This window comes from Mus musculus, chromosome 10 (assembly GCF_000001635.26).
Source record: "Mus musculus strain C57BL/6J chromosome 10, GRCm38.p6 C57BL/6J".
In the NCBI taxonomy this organism is placed as follows: Eukaryota; Metazoa; Chordata; class Mammalia; order Rodentia; family Muridae; genus Mus; species Mus musculus.
In genome coordinates this window covers 103,181,711-103,202,205 of record NC_000076.6, presented here as the reverse complement: position 1 = coordinate 103,202,205, position 20,495 = coordinate 103,181,711, and the positions used below count along the sequence as shown (strand labels likewise).

At 34.5% G+C, this 20,495-nt stretch overlaps 1 protein-coding gene across 12 annotated transcripts in view; it reads left to right on the top strand.

The window, feature by feature from the left end:
• Positions 1–20,495, top strand: part of Lrriq1 (leucine-rich repeats and IQ motif containing 1) — a 191,999-nt gene that overhangs the window by 34,170 nt on the left and 137,334 nt on the right. For all 12 annotated transcript variants that reach the window (XR_871734.2, XM_011243593.2, XM_030245338.1 and 9 more), the window contains 4 exons: positions 1,499–1,649; positions 12,181–12,374; positions 14,732–14,859; positions 20,319–20,392. Coding sequence is in view for 11 of the 12 variants with exons in the window: in XM_011243593.2 (XP_011241895.1) it covers positions 1,499–1,649; positions 12,181–12,374; positions 14,732–14,859; positions 20,319–20,392 (547 nt within the window). In the remaining variant the exon portion in view is untranslated. The remainder of the gene's footprint in view (positions 1–1,498; positions 1,650–12,180; positions 12,375–14,731; positions 14,860–20,318; positions 20,393–20,495) is intronic.

The window sequence follows — 20,495 nt, the reverse complement described above, 5'->3', positions numbered from 1 at the left end:
AGAGGTTCAGTCATTATCATCAAGGTGGGAGCATGGCAGTATCCAGGCAGGCATGGTGCAGGCAGAGCTGAGAGTTCTACATCTTCATCCAAAGGCTGCTAGTGGAAGACTGACTTCTAGGCAACTAGGGTGAGGATTTTATACCCACACCCACAGTGACACACCCATTCCAACAAGGTCACACCTATTCCAACAAGGCCATACCTCCAGATGATACCACTCCCTGGTCCAAGGCTATACAAACCATCACATGGTGTCATGCTTATATCTCAAAAACGATAATTTGAAGATGTAGTAAAATAACTTGATACACAGTTTACACAAGCCCGATTGTCTTGAGGTTCTAGGGGCTGACAGGAGAAGCTGCTGACATCTGGAGCCAGAGACTAATGACTGTGTTTTGTGAGTGGTGTGGTGACTATAACAAACAACAATCTTTAAGGTAGTATTATAGAAAGCAACAATGTGATTTCTTGTTATTCTGCAGTCAGGTCTGCTTTAATATTTCATTAAACTAGGTGTTGACTTGGCTTCTTTTATGGTTGTCATATTAGCTGGGTTTAGAATTTCCAAAAAGTATTTTCTTTCTTTTGCTTTTTTTCTTTCCCTCCCTCCTTCCCTTCCTCCCTCCCTCCCTCCCTCCCTCCCTTCCTTCCTTCCTTTCTTTTTTTTGTACTTTGTCTAGGTCTCAGAAGTAAGACTTTCTTGGGGTTCTTATGGTTTCCAGGCTCTTTGGTTTCAAGACTGAGTGTTCAACCAGATATGTGCCAATGGACAATAGCATACCAAGCATCTCTCTATGTCATTCTGCTCAGTGTTTCATTGGCTGAGCTCAGAGTTCAAGTTTGAGGGAATCACATATGTGCCAATATTTGGTCACCAGGTTCTGTGGAAACTATCACACTACTGGTCCTTCACTATCCACTGCCTGCTGTCTTCTAATGATCACATTTATAAGATAAGCTCATGTCTCAAAGACCACAAGATCTCATCAGTCTATGCCATTAGCTCATGGACTTTGATTTCTAGATCAGATTGTGGTGAAGGAGCTGATACTCAGTGGCCTTTCTCGGGTACATTGTGGAAGCATGTACCACATGTTAGAGAGCTGCAAAGTAAAATGGAAAGTTATCCTCCCTTATGTACTCAGGAATAATGGTGCAATGGGGCTCAGTTAACCATCACAACCCTTCCCATCTAAGAGCACACACAATATATATGACTAACAAGTATTTCAATGTGGTCTTTTGCTTGTTCAAAATATTTTGTTTTATTGTCCTGTATATATTTTAAAAAATATTAAGCAAATGTAAAAAATTCTTGTGTAACAATTAATTTTTCCTCTGGATAGTATAGCTATTTCCATGATTATTTTAGAAATTAGAGACTTATGTGTCAATTTAGACATTGTCTTAACCTTAATCATTTTGAAAGGATTAACTATTTTATTTCTAAGACATTGAAATAAAATGAATGTATTTGTTCTTTCTCTGCTTAGGAAAACCACATTGAAGCTATCAGTTGTGAAAATTTGGAAAATCTCTCTGTTGTTCTTCTTAATAATAATCTGCTGACTTCTATTCATGGTTTTGATGGATGCACTAATCTCCAAAGCCTTGAACTCTCACATAATAAAATCACTCGAATCAGTAAGGGCAATTTTAATATTCAAACATTTATTTTGTATAAGTATACCTTGTTTCATCCATTCTTGTTTAGAATAAGATTCTCCAAGAACTAGGAAGATACTTTGTTTGGTAAAATGTTGAGTAGCAAGCGTGAGCACTTTAGGTTGATCTCCAGGACTTAGATATTAAATCCTGGGGAGATATGAGGGAGTGACTTAGTGGGTAAAAATGCTTGCAATTCAAATTTTATGATAGGAGTTTGGATTACAGAATCCATCTAAATGTTGCACGAGTGTGGGTATCTGTAGAAAAAATTTAATCTTGCAACATGGCTGCTCTAGCAAGGAATGACATCCAAAGACCTTTTAGGTCTGGATGATCAGGCTGGAATGACACACCTTTAATCCTTATGGCTGGAATATAGAACGCCCTTTGTATACTCCTTTAATCCCAAACAATGAAGGTTAAGTTAGCTTGTAGAAGGAAGCAGCCACATTTGAAAGTGATGACAAATTGAGCAGAAGACAATGTGATAAATCAAAGAAAGATTTGATGAGTCAGAGATAGGATACACTCAACTGTCAGGAGAACAGACAGGAAAGAGAGGCTACTTGAAAGCAGCACAGAGTTGAGTTAGGAGGGGAGGTAATTTCAGTGAGTGCACTTCAGTTGAGTTCTATTTAATGCCGTTGAGTTTGGTTGAGTTCATGCAGTTCTGATCAGTTCATACTGTCAGTACAGTTCAGTTTGTGGAATTCAGAGACAGTTTTTTCCAAGCAGAGCAATTCAGTAAGAAGCTAAGAGAAGCCATTTTGAACCAGTCAGCCTGACTTCAGAATGAACTAGAAAGGGTGAGCTTATTTAGCAGTAAGCCTCCAAAGATGACACTTACATCTGGTGAATGAATGTTACTTTTACAGAAAGCTACCTGTAATCCCAGTGACCAAAGGAGTAGACAAGAGATCTTCAGTACAAAATTAGACATATCAGTAAACTCTGGCACTTATATTTTCAGACACGCATACATCTACAGTGTTTTAACCTGCATCTATGTATTTTAACATGCATACAACAATGCACACTACATACACACATGCACAAACATATATACACATGAGAAATGAAAAACAAGTCATGCTTGGGAGCACATATTTGTCATTTCAGTAGTAATATGGTAAAAACACTCAGAAATTTGGAGTAATCTGGCCTAAAGAGAGTTCCAGTCCAGTGAAGACACATGTCATAAACACACACACATGCATGCATAAGCACACACACTGTAGAACAGGATCCCTCATTTGCATATTTTACTATTTTTATACCTATTTAATCCAGATGAGAAAATGGCATTATTTTAATATATATTAAAACAATAAGACCTATGCTTATTAAATGAGCAGCAGTTAGTAGTCACTGAAGTTAAGACATTCATTTCTTGGTTTCTTTCCTATAGAAGTGAATTGAACTCTACTGGGGAATTTAAAACCCAATTCTCTGGCCTGGTTTCACCAACCCTTTACTTGCTTCACTTCTTGGCATTTGAAATAATCATTTTCTCTTTTACTTGCTGAATGTCACTAAATATATTACTTGAATTGATCCCTTCCTCTTTCACTGAGGCTACTAATTTCTCTTGAGCCTCCTGGTACCTCACATCTTAATGCCCAGAACTGTGTATCTGCAATTATGTTGCATAATTTCTAATCCTCTTGTCTGATATTTTACATTTTATAAATATTATATGCATTATATATAATACATATATGTAATATATACAATTCTTATATGCCAATGTAAGCATGTATGTGTTGGATCACTTTTCTTTTTTTATTGGATATTTTCTTTATTTACATTTCAAATGTTATCCCCAGATTCCCGCCTCCATGAAACCCCCTATCCCATAGCCCCTCCTCCTGCTTCTATGAGGGTGTTCCCAAATGTCCTCCAAGAGAGGAATGGCTCATTTTTCTATTACTGTGATGAATTACTCCTACAGAAGCATCCTAAGGAGAAGGGCTCCAGGTAGCTATTCTCATTGTATCCACTTAAATATCCACATATTCCTTTGTGCAGGTTCTGATCCATATTTTAACTGGCTCTGTAGCTACGGCTTGAGCTGTAGGTTGAGATTTAGATTTCTTTTTGAAAAGGTTTCTTATGCTTGTTTCTCATTTCCTTCTCATTCTCTCACAGCCAGAGAAAAACTTGCATTTCTAAGGTCTAGAATATTGTGTGGCTACTTGTCATTCCTATTTGGTGTTACGCTTAATGAATTAAAGGAGGCTGAATATTTTTTCAGTGTGAGACAGTTTTCTTCTATAAGATCTAGTCAGTCATTTCATATAAGCTTTCTGTCTATTTGGTTGTTTTTAGAGTGGAGGGTTGTTTTGAATGTCAGGTATTAATGTGGGAATAACAATATATTGCTTTGTATAGCCTTGGCTCTCTGTTTTGACACTGAATGTCTACCGTTTCAAAAAAAGATCGTGTTATTTTTATTGTAAATATTATCCTGTTACATTGAACATTATCATTTGTAATGATAAACAACTTGTTTTTTTTTTTTAAAGGTTTCAGCTCTGTCATTTTATTTGGCAGGGTGTTCTCTTGCTGGAGGGAAACCTTGATTAGTCATAGCTTGTCCACCAAATAAGTGCATTCATTCAGTTCCCAAAGACTCTCTCTGCACAAATGTATTCACACTGGATTATGCGATTGTATCAATTTTAACTCAAAGTGTCAAGTATGGAAAGTTTTCCTGTATTTCTCTCCAGTAATTTTCTGTATGGAAGGGGCAGTTAGATTTGAGTACTATCCATCAGCCAATTCCCTCTATTTTATTTTGGGAAAGAAAAAACATCTTTGTTTTTTTTAATTGTCTTAATGGATATTCTTAGAGCAAACAAAGAAGCAAAGAAACAAAACCAAAAAAAAAAAATTCTCTCATATTCTGTTTCTGTGTTCTTCTACCACATACTCTGAGGCCACCCATGAATTTTCCCAAATGGAAGTACTGAAACTCTTGCTTCATTAATGGTTTTGAAATTCTAGTGTAAATACATATAGGAAAAAAATGATTTTTTGTTGTTGTTGATTAAGGTAAGAGCCTTGATAATGTGTTACTATGTTGACACACACTAGAGTACTAGAGTGAAGTAAAAATAAAATGAAACAACAACAACAACAGCAAAAACAAAAGCAGAAGCTGTTTGTAAAAACAAATGGTAGAATCTCCATTTTCATTGGCAGTAGTGCTGTGTGGGAATTTGTGTAAGTAATGGATTTCCTGGGACAGGATATCTATAAGATTTATGTGAAAACTGCCACAGCTTTAACTGATGTGGCTGAGGTATCTCTGTAGTACAGAGCGAACACAGCTAAGACGTCTCTGCTGTCTGTTGGGTGTAGCAAGAATGCTGTATTTATTGAGTGTGAGGAGCCTGTATATTTGCAAGTGCTTTCCTAACAACCAGCAGAGTCTGTTTCTCATCTCTAGGAACAGCTTAGAAATTCTGGTCAAGCTAAAGGGGAAGATAGATTTTTGTCATTTGGGTGAATTATTGTTCTTAAGAAGTCTCACGAAGGAGCACAAAGATGGATTAGTATTTATAAGTCAGTGAGTTACAATTCGCCTGTATAATATTTCTTAAGGAGGTGAAGTAAAATTGGCAGGAAAACCATGCTATTTTATAGTTTTGGTTTCAAATTTAACTGGTTGCCAATGCTTTTGCTAAGCCCCTACCATCTTTGCTGTATGCAACCTGCTCGTTCTAGCTAATCTTTATCTTACTGATTTTCTTTGAATTAAGAAAGATAAGGATAGTGATTTTTACCAGTAAACTCTTTACAGCAATTCATTTGAAATAAAAATTAATTTACAATAAGTTAATATAGTAATTTGGAGATACTATGAAATATTTAGATTAATTTCAAAATAAAAGATATTTTAATAAAAATAATGTTAAATTCAAGTGACAAAACTGATTTTTAAATTTTTATTGAATTTGACATGCAAATATATTTACCTGAAATGTCTATGGGAATATACATAGTTCACAACCAAAATTGAAATGTATGTTTAATTGTGAACTGAGAGGCAGTATCAATAGTTCTATAGAACAAAGTACATACTAATTTTAGTAAATGACATTAAGTAGGTAAGCCCTTTTATTTTGGAGTATGCACTTTTTTACAAACTGTATAGTAGTATAAAGTGCATTTCTTACTCTCTGTCAGGGCATTTTCATTGGAGAAGAATTTGACATGATCTAGAGTCATTTGTGCATATTCAACATGAGCGCACAAATGTTTTTTTTTTTTTTGCTCAACTTATATTTAGAGAATTAATTTTCTTTTTTTTTTTTTAATTTGGTTTTGTGAGACAGGGTTCTATGTAGCCCTGGCTGTCGTGGAACTCACTCTGTCGACCATGCTGATCTCGAACTCAGAAATGCACCTGCCTCTGCCTCCCAAGTGCTGGGATTAAAGGCATGCACCACCACTGCCCGGCGAGAATTAATTTTTATCAGACTAGACACTGGGTTATTTTTATTATTTAAATTGTATTTTATTTTTCTGGAATTTTCTATTCATAATTTAGTTTACATTGGTTGGCCTGCAGATAAATGGGGTGTTTTGTATGATTTGTACAATTCGTGTCTTCTTTTGCCTAAAATTGGTAAAACATTTGCTTTCTACTTGTGAGAGGAAGAAACACTTTTGGAATAGAAGTGTGTCACTGATGGTTAATGTTTCTAAAATTAGCTTACAGAGAATCTTTAGATTTTTGAGTTTTCTTGAAATGTTTTTTTTTAAGTAGGCAATGCCAGTAAAAAACAGGTAATTTACAATCAAGTGATCTATAGTTCTTTAATTTTCATGTTGGTTCTTAATGGCTTCAACAGAAACATAAAATTATACTTTTTTGAAAAGTTAACTCCATATTTTATGAAAAGCAAGTTTTATTTTTCATTTACAGAAAAATAATTTAATGTAGCAGAAAGAGGGAGCCTTTGTCCAAATACTTTAGTCATGCGCAGTTTCACTTGCATTTCATGTCGGTACTATGAAATACGTACAGATGATTCACCTCTTCCTACACACACTTAAAAAAGCCAAATTCCAGATACTGGGATAAACCAGTTGAAGTTACAGTACTAGCAAACAACGTAGGCAGGATTTGAGACTTGAAAATCACCGTATTTTAATTTTTATGAGATTATAATCTATTTATGCCATACATCTGCAACACAACTCCTGAACCTAAAGCTCAAAGTCATTGTGCCAGATGTTAAAGAAATATATCAAGGTTACCTTTTTTCCAAAGAGTTGTATTTAAGTTATTGAGGGATAAAGTAAAAATTCTAGACATTTTTCCTGTAGAAATGTTTTTACTAATATGCCTTGATCTTTGGAGTCCACTAGATGGCACTAGATCACCTTTTGAAAGGCACAATGCCCTAGTGTACTGTAAAAATCTGCCGTCATGGTTACCCAGTGGATAAGATTCTCTTTAGTATCATTGTCTGGCACCTGGGAGATGTTCAATAAATCCTTATGAAACAAACAAACAAACAAAAGATTATGACTGTAGGTTTTTGCCTAAATTATGGCAAAATTATGGCAAGTTTTTATAGTTTGGAGAAGTTTTCTGAGTACCACTTCTGTGCTCTTATTTCTTTACTTCTTTTAGAGTCCTTGAGAATTTTGCACTGCAATTACAACTCTTAAGCTGATCTGAGCTATGTAGGATGAAAAGTCCTTGGACATAATCATCTTTGAAGACCTAAGATAGCTCAGACGTCAACACTGTATTTAGCAAAAGTTTCCTGGCTACTTTCACATCGTTAGTTTAGCTATTTATTTCAGGATTTCTTTCAGGCAACAGGAAAGACTCCATACTAAAATAGCCCGTGATTCTCTGCCTACAGGATGGTGCCACCCACGATGGACAGGTCCTTTTACACTCATTAGTATAATCAGTAATATCACCTGAAAGACACACTTGGCTTAAGTCCAAGCATATTTTCCAGGATGGGAGACTTTAAAAGAGATTTTGAAAGAATTTCTTTATGCAATAATGTCAAGAATTCTTTAGTATCCCTTTCTATTGGGTTATATTTCAATCTTTTGAAAGAGAATTTGAGTGTTTTGTTGTTGTTGTTGTTATTGTTGCTGTTTGTTTTGGTTTTGATAGGGAAAAAGAACTATTTGCTATTTTGACTAGGAAAGTAAAATTTTCTTCCAAGCATTGAAGTACTGTCTCAGCTCCATTTCCTGTCTGAGTGAAAAGAAAAAAAAAAAAAAAACCCACTCTGACAAACAGACATTAAAAGAGAAATAGTTTATCTGCATAATTATTCCATCATTGCAAGGAGGTTAGGGCAGTGGTAACTTGAAGCAGTTGCTACTCATGTTATATCCACATCCTAGGAGTAGAGAGCATTGTATCCTGTGTGCTAGTGTTCAGTGTTCTTTCTCCACACCTAAACAGTCCAGGATGCCCTGCCTAAGGAATGGTGCCACCCACAAAGGACAGATCTTCTCATAGCAGTTAATATAGCCAGGATAGTGCCCACAGACATCTTCACAGGCCAACTTGTCTGGATGATGCCTTCCTGAGGCTTTTCTGAGGTGAATCTACATTGTGTTAACAAAAAGTAATCTTCATGTATGTTTTGTTTTAGTCTCATTTATTGCTTGCTTTTAAATTTTTTATAAGATAAAAAGAAGAAAGGTACGAATTAGAAATCAACTATCATTCTTCCCATCTCTTTATATCCCATATTTGATCCTAATATGTTCATCTTTTTTGAATACTTATTAATATGTTTTTCTTGAAATATGCTCCTCCTGAAGATAACAGATTCTATATTTGTAGATTTGTGTTTATTTAATTTCTTGTTTTACTATATATATATATATATATATATTCCTAAGTACAATTATATATATATATATATATATATATATATATATATATATTCCTAAGTACAACCTTTTCAGTCTCAATAATGTTACTCATATGTATGTTTTCAGGGCTGAAAACCAATTGGTGTGCTCTTCTTGCTATGTGTTATTTTTTCCTACTCTGCATTTTTAGTTGTCTATTGATCTTCATGTATGGTTGATGCCTGGTGGTCTTTCCTTTGTTTGATTTGCAATGAATATTTCTTGATTCTCTGGCTCTTACAATGTGTCTTCCAACTCATGTGTAATGTTCCAAGAACATTAGGGAATATTTTCTAGATATAACTATCCACTGGAACGAGGCTCCACACGTCCTTTTGACTGTGCTTTTCTTTAATGGTCCCTTCCTGTTGCAGGAAGTTACCTTGATTAGGTGAGGACTAAACTTACCTATACAAACAAGGGCAAATGTTTAGAATGTAGTTAGGGATTTTGCTGGTTTGATATGGTGGTGGTTGTAAGTTCTCCTCCAAGATCCATGACTTCACTTGCCAGGCATAGTTGGCTAGGTTTATAACCAGATATGATTTACCTCTTGTTGAGCAGCTCTTATGGCCAATTTTGAGACCTGTTGGTTAGCACCAAGGTTGGTTTGTCACTACTGCACCCTAAGGATTTTTGTACCATCCTGGCCATTGCCACTCATAGGCGGTCTAGTTGGGTAGGACTGTTGGTCACTTACCTCATTTGGAAGCTTGCATTGCATGAGCTGGGACCATGAAAGCTAGTCTTCAAAGAGAGGCCATTAAGATCAGGTCCAGATCAGAAACCACTGAACCCTGTATCTGAAATCCATGGGTTATTCAGCAATAGAGATTTTCTCTCCACCTGTAATGGTCAACTAAGGGCAATAGCAATATACTGTATGCTTTGGGAGTATATTGGACACACCTGACTAACAACTCTGAGGAATCCTTCTCATAGCTGGTATTGGGGTTTTTATTAGATTGTTAATGTATCTTAATGTGAACATTGTCAGCCTAGATACAAAAACTTTCAAATACACACGCACACATGGCTGCATTATATGTAATATAGTTTCTTATGAATAATTAATAGAATGATTCCTTACAAATTTTAGAAATTTTTATTGTTATTTTACTCTCCTCCATCCTTTGGTTTTTATCTCCTTCCCCATTCCTTAAAGATCCCCATATTTGCATTTTTCTGATCAGATCAGTTTTACCCTGCTCTTTTGATATATATATATATATATATATATGTATATATATAAATATATATACATATATATATATATTGCTTTAAATACTTTTGAGACCATGAAATTTTATTCATTAAATTCATAAGTGGCTCCAGTTTATTAGATAAAATTTATAACTTTTAAATATTTCTTTTCATCTACAGTAAAGTTTTCTGTCTCTTTTCATCTACAGTAAAGTTTTCTCTTTTAGTCATTGCATCTGGTACATTCAAATCAACTTTCTTGTCGATATAGGGGACCGTGAGATACCCTAAAACAAATAGTGAACACTTGTCACACACAGTTTCATGTCATTGGTTATGTATTAGTATCGACAGTGTAAGAAAGAGGACAATAGAACTTATTCCTCTAAAATGTCAATAGTAAAGCCTTAGAAGTTATAAAATTTTCTGTGTCAGCTTTATGTTCTAAACAAAATGATATGGTGAAATGAGGGTCACTGTTCACATACTTCTAACTCTAAATGTCTGAATTAACCGAAGGCAGATTTTATATTTTCCTAAGCACTCTGAAGATGCTCAACAATAGCGGAAATTATGGAAATTTGATCCTACACATAGTGTGAGGTGTTCACTCAGAATGTCAGCTATTCCACCCCTCAAACGTTTATCATTTACCTCTGTTTGGAGTCCTGAAGGTCTTTGGTTAGCACCAAAATACTAATCAGGTACTTATGGGTTAAAATGATATTTTAATGAGCATTGTTTTTCTATATAACAAATACATACCCAATGTACATGGAATTTACTGGGAGCAAAATTTATAAGTAAAAATTAAAGTTTAGGCTTGCATTTTATCTTGGAATATCAGTGTTTCCTCTTATCAGATGGAACCAACTTATTAGTGACCTGTGTTCTGTGCTGTACTGGATTCGGGATGATGTTGGCTTCTTTTTGTACCTTCAATACCTTTCTTTTGATAAAAGCGATGACATTAGCATCTCATAAACCTGTGCCCCCTTCACAATAAATGGACAGGAATACTTTTTATTCCTGAAGGAGAAGAAAATGTTTTAAAATTTGTTTTGGGGGGATTATGGAAGAAAATATGTTCAGCATACAATATGCACTGAAAATATGCTCATCATGTATCACCATATGCAATGATTAATACACAGAAGACTTTAAAATTGTATAAAGATAAACTAATCATAGTGGATTTACCCAATCAAGTTATTTATTTATTTATTTACATCCCAAATGTTGTTCCACTTCCTAATCCCCCTCACAGAGTTCTGCTCCCTACCCCTATCCTCTTTGACTTTGAGATGGCAGCATTCCCTGTATCCCCCAACCCTGGTGCATCAGGTCTCTGCAGGATTAGGCACATCCTTTCGCACTGAGGCCAGACAAGGCAGCCCTCTGCTACACTTGTGTCAGGGGCCTCAGGCCAGCCTTTGTAAGCTCTTTGGTTGGTGGTTCTGTGTCTGGGAGCTCCCAGGGGACAATGTTAGTTTGACACTGTTGGTCTTCCTATGGGTTATTTAAAGGCTTTGTCCATCACTAAAAACCCACAAGTAGTTATATCCATTTTCTGCCTTCCACTGTACTGCAGGTCTTATCTTGATAATGCTATTAAGGTCTCTAGCATGCAAGTGATATTACCACTGCCAAAGCAATGGCCTCCTCTTGACATACTTTGGGTAACTATGCCTGACATTATATACAGTATGTAATTTAGTATAAATAGAAGTATTTTTTATAATTTAAAGGCACGTGCCATTACAGTTTCCTGTGTGTCACATGACTCCCTTTTCTTTTTCCTCTCTGTTCCTACCAACTGCTCTTTGTTTTCTCTGATGTGGCATTTCAGCTTCTTTTGTTAAAATATTTACTTCTGTAATGTGATATTTCATTCATTTTTCTTGTATCGAGTAACACTGGATAAAGTTAAAAGTCTATATATTTGCCACTCTGAGTTCAAGTAAAATTCTGGTTGAGATGAACAATTTCTCCTGTTTTCTTGTTTCAAAATTCTCACTGCCCAATGTATGCATCAACTATTATTTTCAGTTTTGTTTTCAGTTTTCAATTAATATATAACTATTTAACTAAACACTGTATTTACAAGCCTAGGCACAACATCCCATGTCTGTAGTCCCAGCACTTGGGAGGTTAGAGTAGAAGTTCAAGATAATATTTTACACTGAGGGAAACTCTGTATGACAAAAAACAAAAAAACAACCAACCAACCAAAAAAAAAAAAACAAAACAAAACAAAACAACACCACAATACCCAACAGGTATGGATATAGATGCAAAATTTTTCCCAAATATTGGTTATTGGTTTGCATGATATTATAATACAATATCAATAGAATGTATAATACACATGTGATACTAGAAAACTTATATATTCCAGGTGGTTTAGAATCTTTGAAATATCTTCAAGAACTAACTGTGGACCACAATCAGTTAATTAGCACTAAAGGTCTTTGTGAAGCACCCACCATCGTGTACCTGGATTGCTCACATAACCATCTTACTGGCATTGACGGCATTGGAAATTGTGGATTGCTCCAGATAATAAAGCTGCAGGGAAATTACCTAAGAGAGGTAAATTCTTTAAAGTCGTTGATTTCTGTAACTATGATCTTTCTTTAATAGAAATATCTACCATACACGTTCAAAAAGCTTTTGATAATTTTACTTACTGTTTTGTTTTGTTTGTTTTGTTTTGTCTTGTTTTGTTTGTTTTGTCTTGTCTTGTCTTGTTTTGTTTTGTTTTGCTTTGCTTTGCTTTGCTTTGTTTTGTTTTGTTTTGTTTGAGACAGGGTTTCTCTGTGTAGCCCTGGCTGTCCTGGAACTCACTCTATAGACCAGGTTGACCTTGAACATTTTTCTTACTTTTTAATTATCCAACTGTATGCTAATCCCAAGTTAACTTTTTTTTTTTGTTTTTTTTTTTTTTTCCTTTTTAGGTTTTGGTAGCATATACTAATTACCCCCCAAATGGATTTTATTCTGATTCTTTCATACCTGTATATAACATATTTTTTTTTCTGTATTTACAAAACACATTGCCATCTTTTGTCTGCTTCCAGTGCCAGCTATCTTCATTTTGAACAAGGTGCCCTCTTAAATAATTTCTTTCTTTGTATGTGTGTGAATGTATAGAGAGACACAGAGAGGGTTTTATTAGGTCTGTGAACAGGAACATAACTAGACTTTTTTTGTTTGTTTGTTTGTTTTTTGTTTTTTGTTTTTTTTATAGTAGCATGTAAGCCCCACTATTAACTGCATAGAAATCATCAGAGAATGATAGGGCTTCACAGGACACCTCCCATTTAATGACTAGGTAGGTGTTGACATGCCTACTCTTGAAGAGACCCTGTGCAGGTAATCAGAGCTGCTATGTGTCTGACCATCCCCGAAGACAGCGTTTCACACTGTTCCACCTCATTCACTCAAGTGCCAACAGTCTTTCTGCTCCTTCTAAGTTCTTCCCGTTTATGGCTGGGCATTCAACACTCATTTATTTTCTTTATTTTGATCTGTTATGAGTCTCTACAGTCACTAAAATAGGACTAAGCCTTTCTGAAACTGACAGCAGCAATATTATATGATAATAAATTTAGTTATTGAGACAGTGCTTTTGAGAAGCACATCCCGTTTAGTTAACAAAATAACTGCAGTACTTCCTTCCCCCATTAGATCCTATGAACTTCCCATTTATAACATCAGTGCCTTTCCCATTGGAGCATATGAACTTCCCATCTATGAGTATTTATACCAGCTTTACAATAACCAGAGAGTAATTATCTCCTATAGAGCAGGTGTCAAATTCAATCAGTAAGCCGTTGTTTACATCAATAACATATGTGCCACTACTGAACTACTGTGTACACAGTAGTTATACACCAGTCTTGTGAATATTGCTGCATGCAAGCATCACAGCAGTATGAAGGTTGATGACAGTTCCCTCCCAGAAAACTGTATAGCATTTTTGCGACATGTTGATGAAGGCTACACAGCAATGAAGCTACAGCCCAGTTTCATTTTATATCTCTACCCCATGTGACCAAGGTAGCTGCAGTCTACATCGGTAGGCTCTTGACCAGCTGGTTCTGGTGGACATTCAAGAAGAGTGGCAATTGTCACTGTTTATTATACTGTTTAGGGACCAACAACCTAAAGAAGAAAGGAGCCTCCTGGAACTGGCATCTTCACTAAGTAACCTGTAGCCTCTGGGAGAGCTTAATCTCCCTGTACTGGGCATCATCAATAAAAGCGCATTTCTTGTTTTTATTAGATTCCCTTATGATTTTTCCACACATCACGAATTTTATCTGACCCTCCAACCTCAGAGTCTTCCCTTACATATGTGTAATTTTACATTCTACTGTCCTCTTCGAAGTAATATTTCTTTCACTAATAAGCCCTTTTTCATCATTTTATTTTTTTTAACCATTTAGTAAACCCCCCAAATGCTTATAGTTTTTTATTTTCTTTTTTTGGTTTTTTGAGACAGGGTTTCTATGTGTAGACCTAGCTGTCCTGGAACCAGGCTGGCATTGAACTCAGAAACCCGCCAAGTGTTGGGATTAAAGGCGTGCACCACCCCTGCCTTGGCTTCTAGTGTCTTATAAATCTAATTTAACCTAAGATTCTCAGAATACTAAGTTATAGAGTATCATATCATTCTTTTACGTATGTTATAAGCTGGACCACAATTATCTATTTTGAAATTAAATTTTATTCTGTCTTTAAACTTCTTTTATAAAGATTATCAAAAATAATGTTATTCTGGATGCATTTCATCCATACTGGAAGACTCAAAATAATATAATCTGAATTATGGTTTAATTTTTACCAGAATGTATATATTATAAGCTTTGGTAGAATCTATACTTTGCAATTTGCTTACAAGATTTTTTACATGTTATCAAGTAACAGAATATATTTAATTGTAGCCTCCGTCCTTAAGAAATCATGTTCTGCTCAGAGAGCTGCATTTGGATGACAACAGCATCTCAAGTGTGGAAGGACTTTCTTCTTGTTGGTTGCCTTTACTACAGTATCTAAGCATTTCACAAAACAGGTGAGAATGCATATCATTTTAGAAATGGATTCAAACAATAATTATTTGAAAATTGTGGTGTGATGTATACAAACAACTAAAAAAACTAGGAAATCGGGATTCAACAAAATTTATCAGTACACAATATATAAAGTGGCAAGCTAACCCTAGACTTTTAGTAAAATTGTATCAGTTTATTCTCCTCCTTTGGTCCCCTCTCTTAAATGTTCTTATAGAACCACCTAATGGCAGATTTGTTTATGTTTATAGAGTTTCAGTCTTTGAAAAATAGAGACTGTAAGGGACTTTATTCAGAAGGATGCCTCATTTCTCTCAGGTGGTATTTATTAAGTCATGAAACAATAGCTTTTAGTCTTCTTTCAATTTGCTTGTCTTTTGTAGTTGTTAGAATGGGTTTAAATTTGAATTCTAGAAGGATACAATGGAACCCTTACATTGTCTTAACACTACATGAAATGAGTACCCGAATCCAAAGGCACATCAGAGATGGCCAAACATCTGTATATTTGGACAGAATCAGTGTGTAAAGTCAAACTATCATCACAATGTGTGTCCTTCTTTCTCCCTGCTCTTAACATTTTGTTGAAACCTGTTGACTGTAATATGATTAATTTGCTCACCACTGGCATATGGAGGAAGGTGGTTGGACTATCTATAACAAGAAATGTATTCTTTGAGTTACATGAGGCTTACAGGGCAAGGAGAAAGGACAAATGTGTTTGTGCTTAAAGTCATATAAAATTATCTCTCAGTCATTGCCAAATAGCACTCCTATTTTGGACATGTTTATATCAAATGACTGAACACCCATATATCAATCTTTGAGAATTAAAAATTGAATATACGTTTTAAAATCCCTTTAGATTGTTTTAACCAGATCTAATTATGAAAGCTGACTTGCATTTAACAGGATATTGTTTGGATTTGAAGAAAGCTCCTGCAGTGGAAACTGCATAAGTACATTTGACCTCCATGAATACATAGGATCATTTTACAATAAATAGGATCTCCAAATTAAAGGATCGGTTTTGTCACAGACATCTGTAGTAAACCATGCAGAAATGGGCACAGCATAATTCTGGACAGAGCAGTTCTCAGACTACCAGAAAACATCCCAATTAAGAAAAATTTAAAAGAATTTTAGTTCCTTGACTCCTTTAAACATACAATCAAATCCTTATCTCTCAAAGCTAAAATTAGCTCAGAGGATAAACTTTGGCTTTATCACTCTTGGGCATAGTCACTTATCAGTCTGTTGCAAGGAGAATTATCAGCTGGATCAATTCAGATTTTAGGTCTGATAATTATCACTGGAATAATTCCTTCAAATGATTGTTATTTCTAATTTTGTTTACTTAGATATAACATTTGAATACTCAGTTGGGTCTTGTTATTTTGAGAGCTGTCATAATGAGGGGCATGTGTCATAACCCGAAAAAAATGTCTTAAAGATATTTTAACCTTTGTAGCTTTTCTGCACAAAATGTTATCCACACTAAAAAAGAGACGCATTAAATCTTCTTCCATCCATGATGTCTAGATTTTGTAAAAAGCACTATGCATGTATATATGGCATGGTAATAGAGATAAACCTGCCTACCTTTGACAAAGGGAACAGGCAGGAATGTGAATGTGGAGGTATGTGAGGAATACAGTCATTGTACAGTGTATATTGTTTTTTTAAAATGTCCTTATGAAAGTACTACTTACAATCAATATAACAAAATTATATAGTACATATAATTATTACACATACCACATTGAATTTTTAATAATACTGTCACATTTTAAAATATATATTATGCTATCAAATGCTTTACATATGTCAGTGTGTGTTATTTGTAAAGCAGGAGATCTAAAGGCACAAGAGGAAATGAAATTATTTCCTAATGCCATAATATATAAACAAACTCAAGGCTTACTCCTTTTTTTCTCAGCAGATTTATTTCTTTACCTATGATCTGTGTCACAGTGTTCTGTGTATGAACTGTCTGCAGAGCCATATGCGGGATATTAAAATTCGGATAGGGCAGTTCAGGTTTGTGGTTTGAACCTATGACATTCTAGTCAATCGACACTGAGCATTTCTTTTCATTGTCTGAGCCTTAACTTCTTCCCAAGTGTCAATGGGTTGCTGTTGCCTAACTTGCAATTACCAAAGTGTAGCTGTCATCCAGATAGGGAATATGTCTGAGTCCATTTCAGAAACCTGTGAATTTATGATACAGATATTAAAATGCATTCATACAGACATCTTTGGAATTAGTAATTAGGATATGTATGTATGTATATATGTATGTATGTATTTTTGGTAACTATTTTCATCACAAGGAAGAGATTATACATTCACGTACTTTCTTTCCAAGCAAATGGAATACATATAAAGAACATTATTTTGTGAATATTGTTTAGAATGCTTGTTTCATCGTGTGTTCTGTTTTAAATTTTCATTAAGACATGTGACTGGTTTCAGTTTGACTGAGTGCAGTTCTAACTAGAAGACTCTGGCTATATAAACTGTCCTGAGACTCTAAGTGGGAGCAGAGTGGAAACTTATCCACTGGGTGCTCAATGTACAAATCTTTTGCTTTTTTGTCGTCTTTGAAATTTATATCGTTTAATGCCCAAGGCTAATGTGACAAGGTCAAGTGGTATTAGGTTTTCACTAATGTCCCTTTGTCTTTCTGGTTTGAATTTTCTTGGAAAAAGTATTCATGAAATGTCAGTAAAGGGAAAAAAACCTATAGATGTTTGAGAAAAAGAAATCTATAATCAGATTTCTACCATCACAACAAATAGTCATAAAGAATCATGACTATCCACTTTCTTGATTTAGATTTCAAAAAAGGGCAATTTACAAATCATGATTTTTAAAAGAACTGCTGTGTGAAAAGATAAAATGTAACATTGCAGAGATATTTGACGATAGCAGATGCTTATTTATATAAATTGATTTTGTAGATAAAAAGCCATATTGTTTTTATATTATAAGATTGCATTGATAATTTTCCTTTGATGATTTCAAATATATTTCACCATAAAGCATTGAGAAGTACACAAAATATTCTGGAGTAACCATATTATAAAGGGTAAAATAGTTTAGTAGCTATTGAGTTTTAGTAAAAAGACAAGACTTAATATTAAGATGTAGTAAAGTTACAAAAATAACAATGTATGATCTTTTATACTCTCACATAAAAATTAACATTTCATATAATAAAAATTGTCATACAACCAGATGAGGCATAAAATAATATAGTATTAAGACTTAAATCCAATAATTATCTAACCACAATGTTTTAATTTTGCCCTGCCTCCCTCCTCCTTTCCATACACCACCTTGCCTATCATTTGTTTATCCTCTCTTGCTTTTCTTCTTGTCACATCCATGTGACATTTAAGTCAATTGTACTGTTATGTTGTACAAAGAAGTGTTTATAGGGCCAATGTTTTTTATATTTTCTCTTAGTATTATTTCATTCTACTCCTGTCACCCATAAGACTCTATTAAAGAAGTAGTATTAGACAGGATTAGAATGAATGGTTGGATTGTACTTAGGAGTGACAACATTGAAAGGCATTTTCTTCTAGCCTCATTATTTCATCTACGTTCCATCAGTAGTATCTTCTTTCCCTCTACTAATGCAGACCAGGGTAGTACAAGGAAGGAGTCAAGGTGAATACAAGGGTGAGTCTGTGCCAGACCCCAGGAGGCTTTAAGGCACAGTGCTGGTGTGTGGCCTCTGACCTTAGAATAATACTTATGAGAGAGGGAGGGAAGGAGGAAGGGAGGAAGAGGAAGAGAGAGAAAAAGAGAGAGAGAGAGAACTAGAAAGACACAGACAGAAATAACAGAAAATTATTACTATTATTAGACCCAGCTCTTCTTTATCTGAATGTTATGAACAATTACAAAGTTCCAGTGTTAACAGGAAGAGTTAACTGCAAAGACATTTCCAGTTATAATAATGAGTTTAGGTAAATAAGTGTTTGTATTAAAGATTCAGGTAAATTGGTGTGATTTTAATTTGGAAATAACTATAGTAGTGCATTTTAATGCTACAAAGTACTGATTAATCTGTCTCCAAAAGAAATGTCAATCAAGATGAAATTAATTTGTGAAAACAGCTTTTATTTAGAATGCTATATACGTTATGTGTCAAAAATCATTTTATATTTCTTGCATGAAAATTTTTCTAGTGACCTTTATAATATGGAAAATAAATAGAAGAATTTTTGTGTCAATAGTTTCATTATTACAATTTAGCATACATTATGAGAATATATATTTTAAATTATTTATGGCAAGGTTAAACCCATTCTATCAATATAAAATTTTATAATGTTATTCCTCCTTATTCCTCCTGGACTTATTATTTATATGTATTTGTATATACTCACACACATACAATATGTTGAGTTTGTTCTTTTTATTTGTGTGCACTATATGGTTTCAAGGTTTACACTCTTCACTGGGCTACTAAGAAGTGAGCTAAACCCTGGGAGAGGCTCATTTTCCTCCTTCCAGTAGTCACTCGTTGCCTCTACACTTTTGGCTAGAAATAGAACCCTAAAATATTTCCCCCTTTCATGTTAAAATGCCCCTTGATAATGCCAGTACAAGTTTTTCCAGGAGAAACTGCTTCACAGAGAATTCTGACTCTTACAGTCTTTCTGAACCCTTCTCAGGGTGTTCCCTAAGCCAAAGATTCCATAACTGTGATGTAGATGTATCCTTTGGAGCTGGGCTCCCCATAATTTATTAATCTCTACAGTGTGTCCAGTTGTGCTTTACACACACACACACACACACACACACACACACACACACAGCCATGTGTGTGTGTATGATTGTAACAAGAATAATGGAAAATTGACTATGCTCTAGAGTGATGAAATGGAGGAAGTGATACAGTTTTATTTAAACTAAAAACTTAAAATATTATAGTAAACCCCCAAAGATTGTCTCTTAAAGATTTAGACCATGTGTTTAATTAAACTAAAGATGGGAGAACAAATAATGTATTTTCTGTATGACTAGCTTTATAAAAAGATAAAACAAAAAAATAACCAAATAGTTACCCGTTTTAAATTGAATAGTAAATACACATCAAAGCCCATGGTATTTGTGACTGAAATGTGCAATTCCACGGTCATGTCTTTTTTAAATGAATCAAAATCTTCCATTATTGTAATGTTCCATGGTAAATTCTCTTTAAAAATGAACAACGATTTTTCCATAATAGGATTACTTACATTCTTAGGCTTTTTACATTTTTAATAAATACTGTTACTCAATGTTTTAATTGTACTGCATTGTATTATGCAATTATAGATAATTGTATATAATTTCTTGTAATTATGTAATTGTATTAGGTAAATGGGTTGTACTTCAAATGAATTCTGTTAAGAATATGCTTGTTAATTTTTTTCAAAGGGCTTTTCTATTTTCTTTTTAGCTTAGCCACAATTGTGCCACTTTTTCATCTTGTCTCTTTGGAGAAGCTGGATGTCAGCAACAATTGTCTTTCTGGTAAGGGTGGAATTCTATTTGTTATTTTGAATAATAGGATTTCGAGTTTCTGCTTCAAATAGTGCAAAGGGTTGGTATGAATACATATGTGCTTGCCCATATA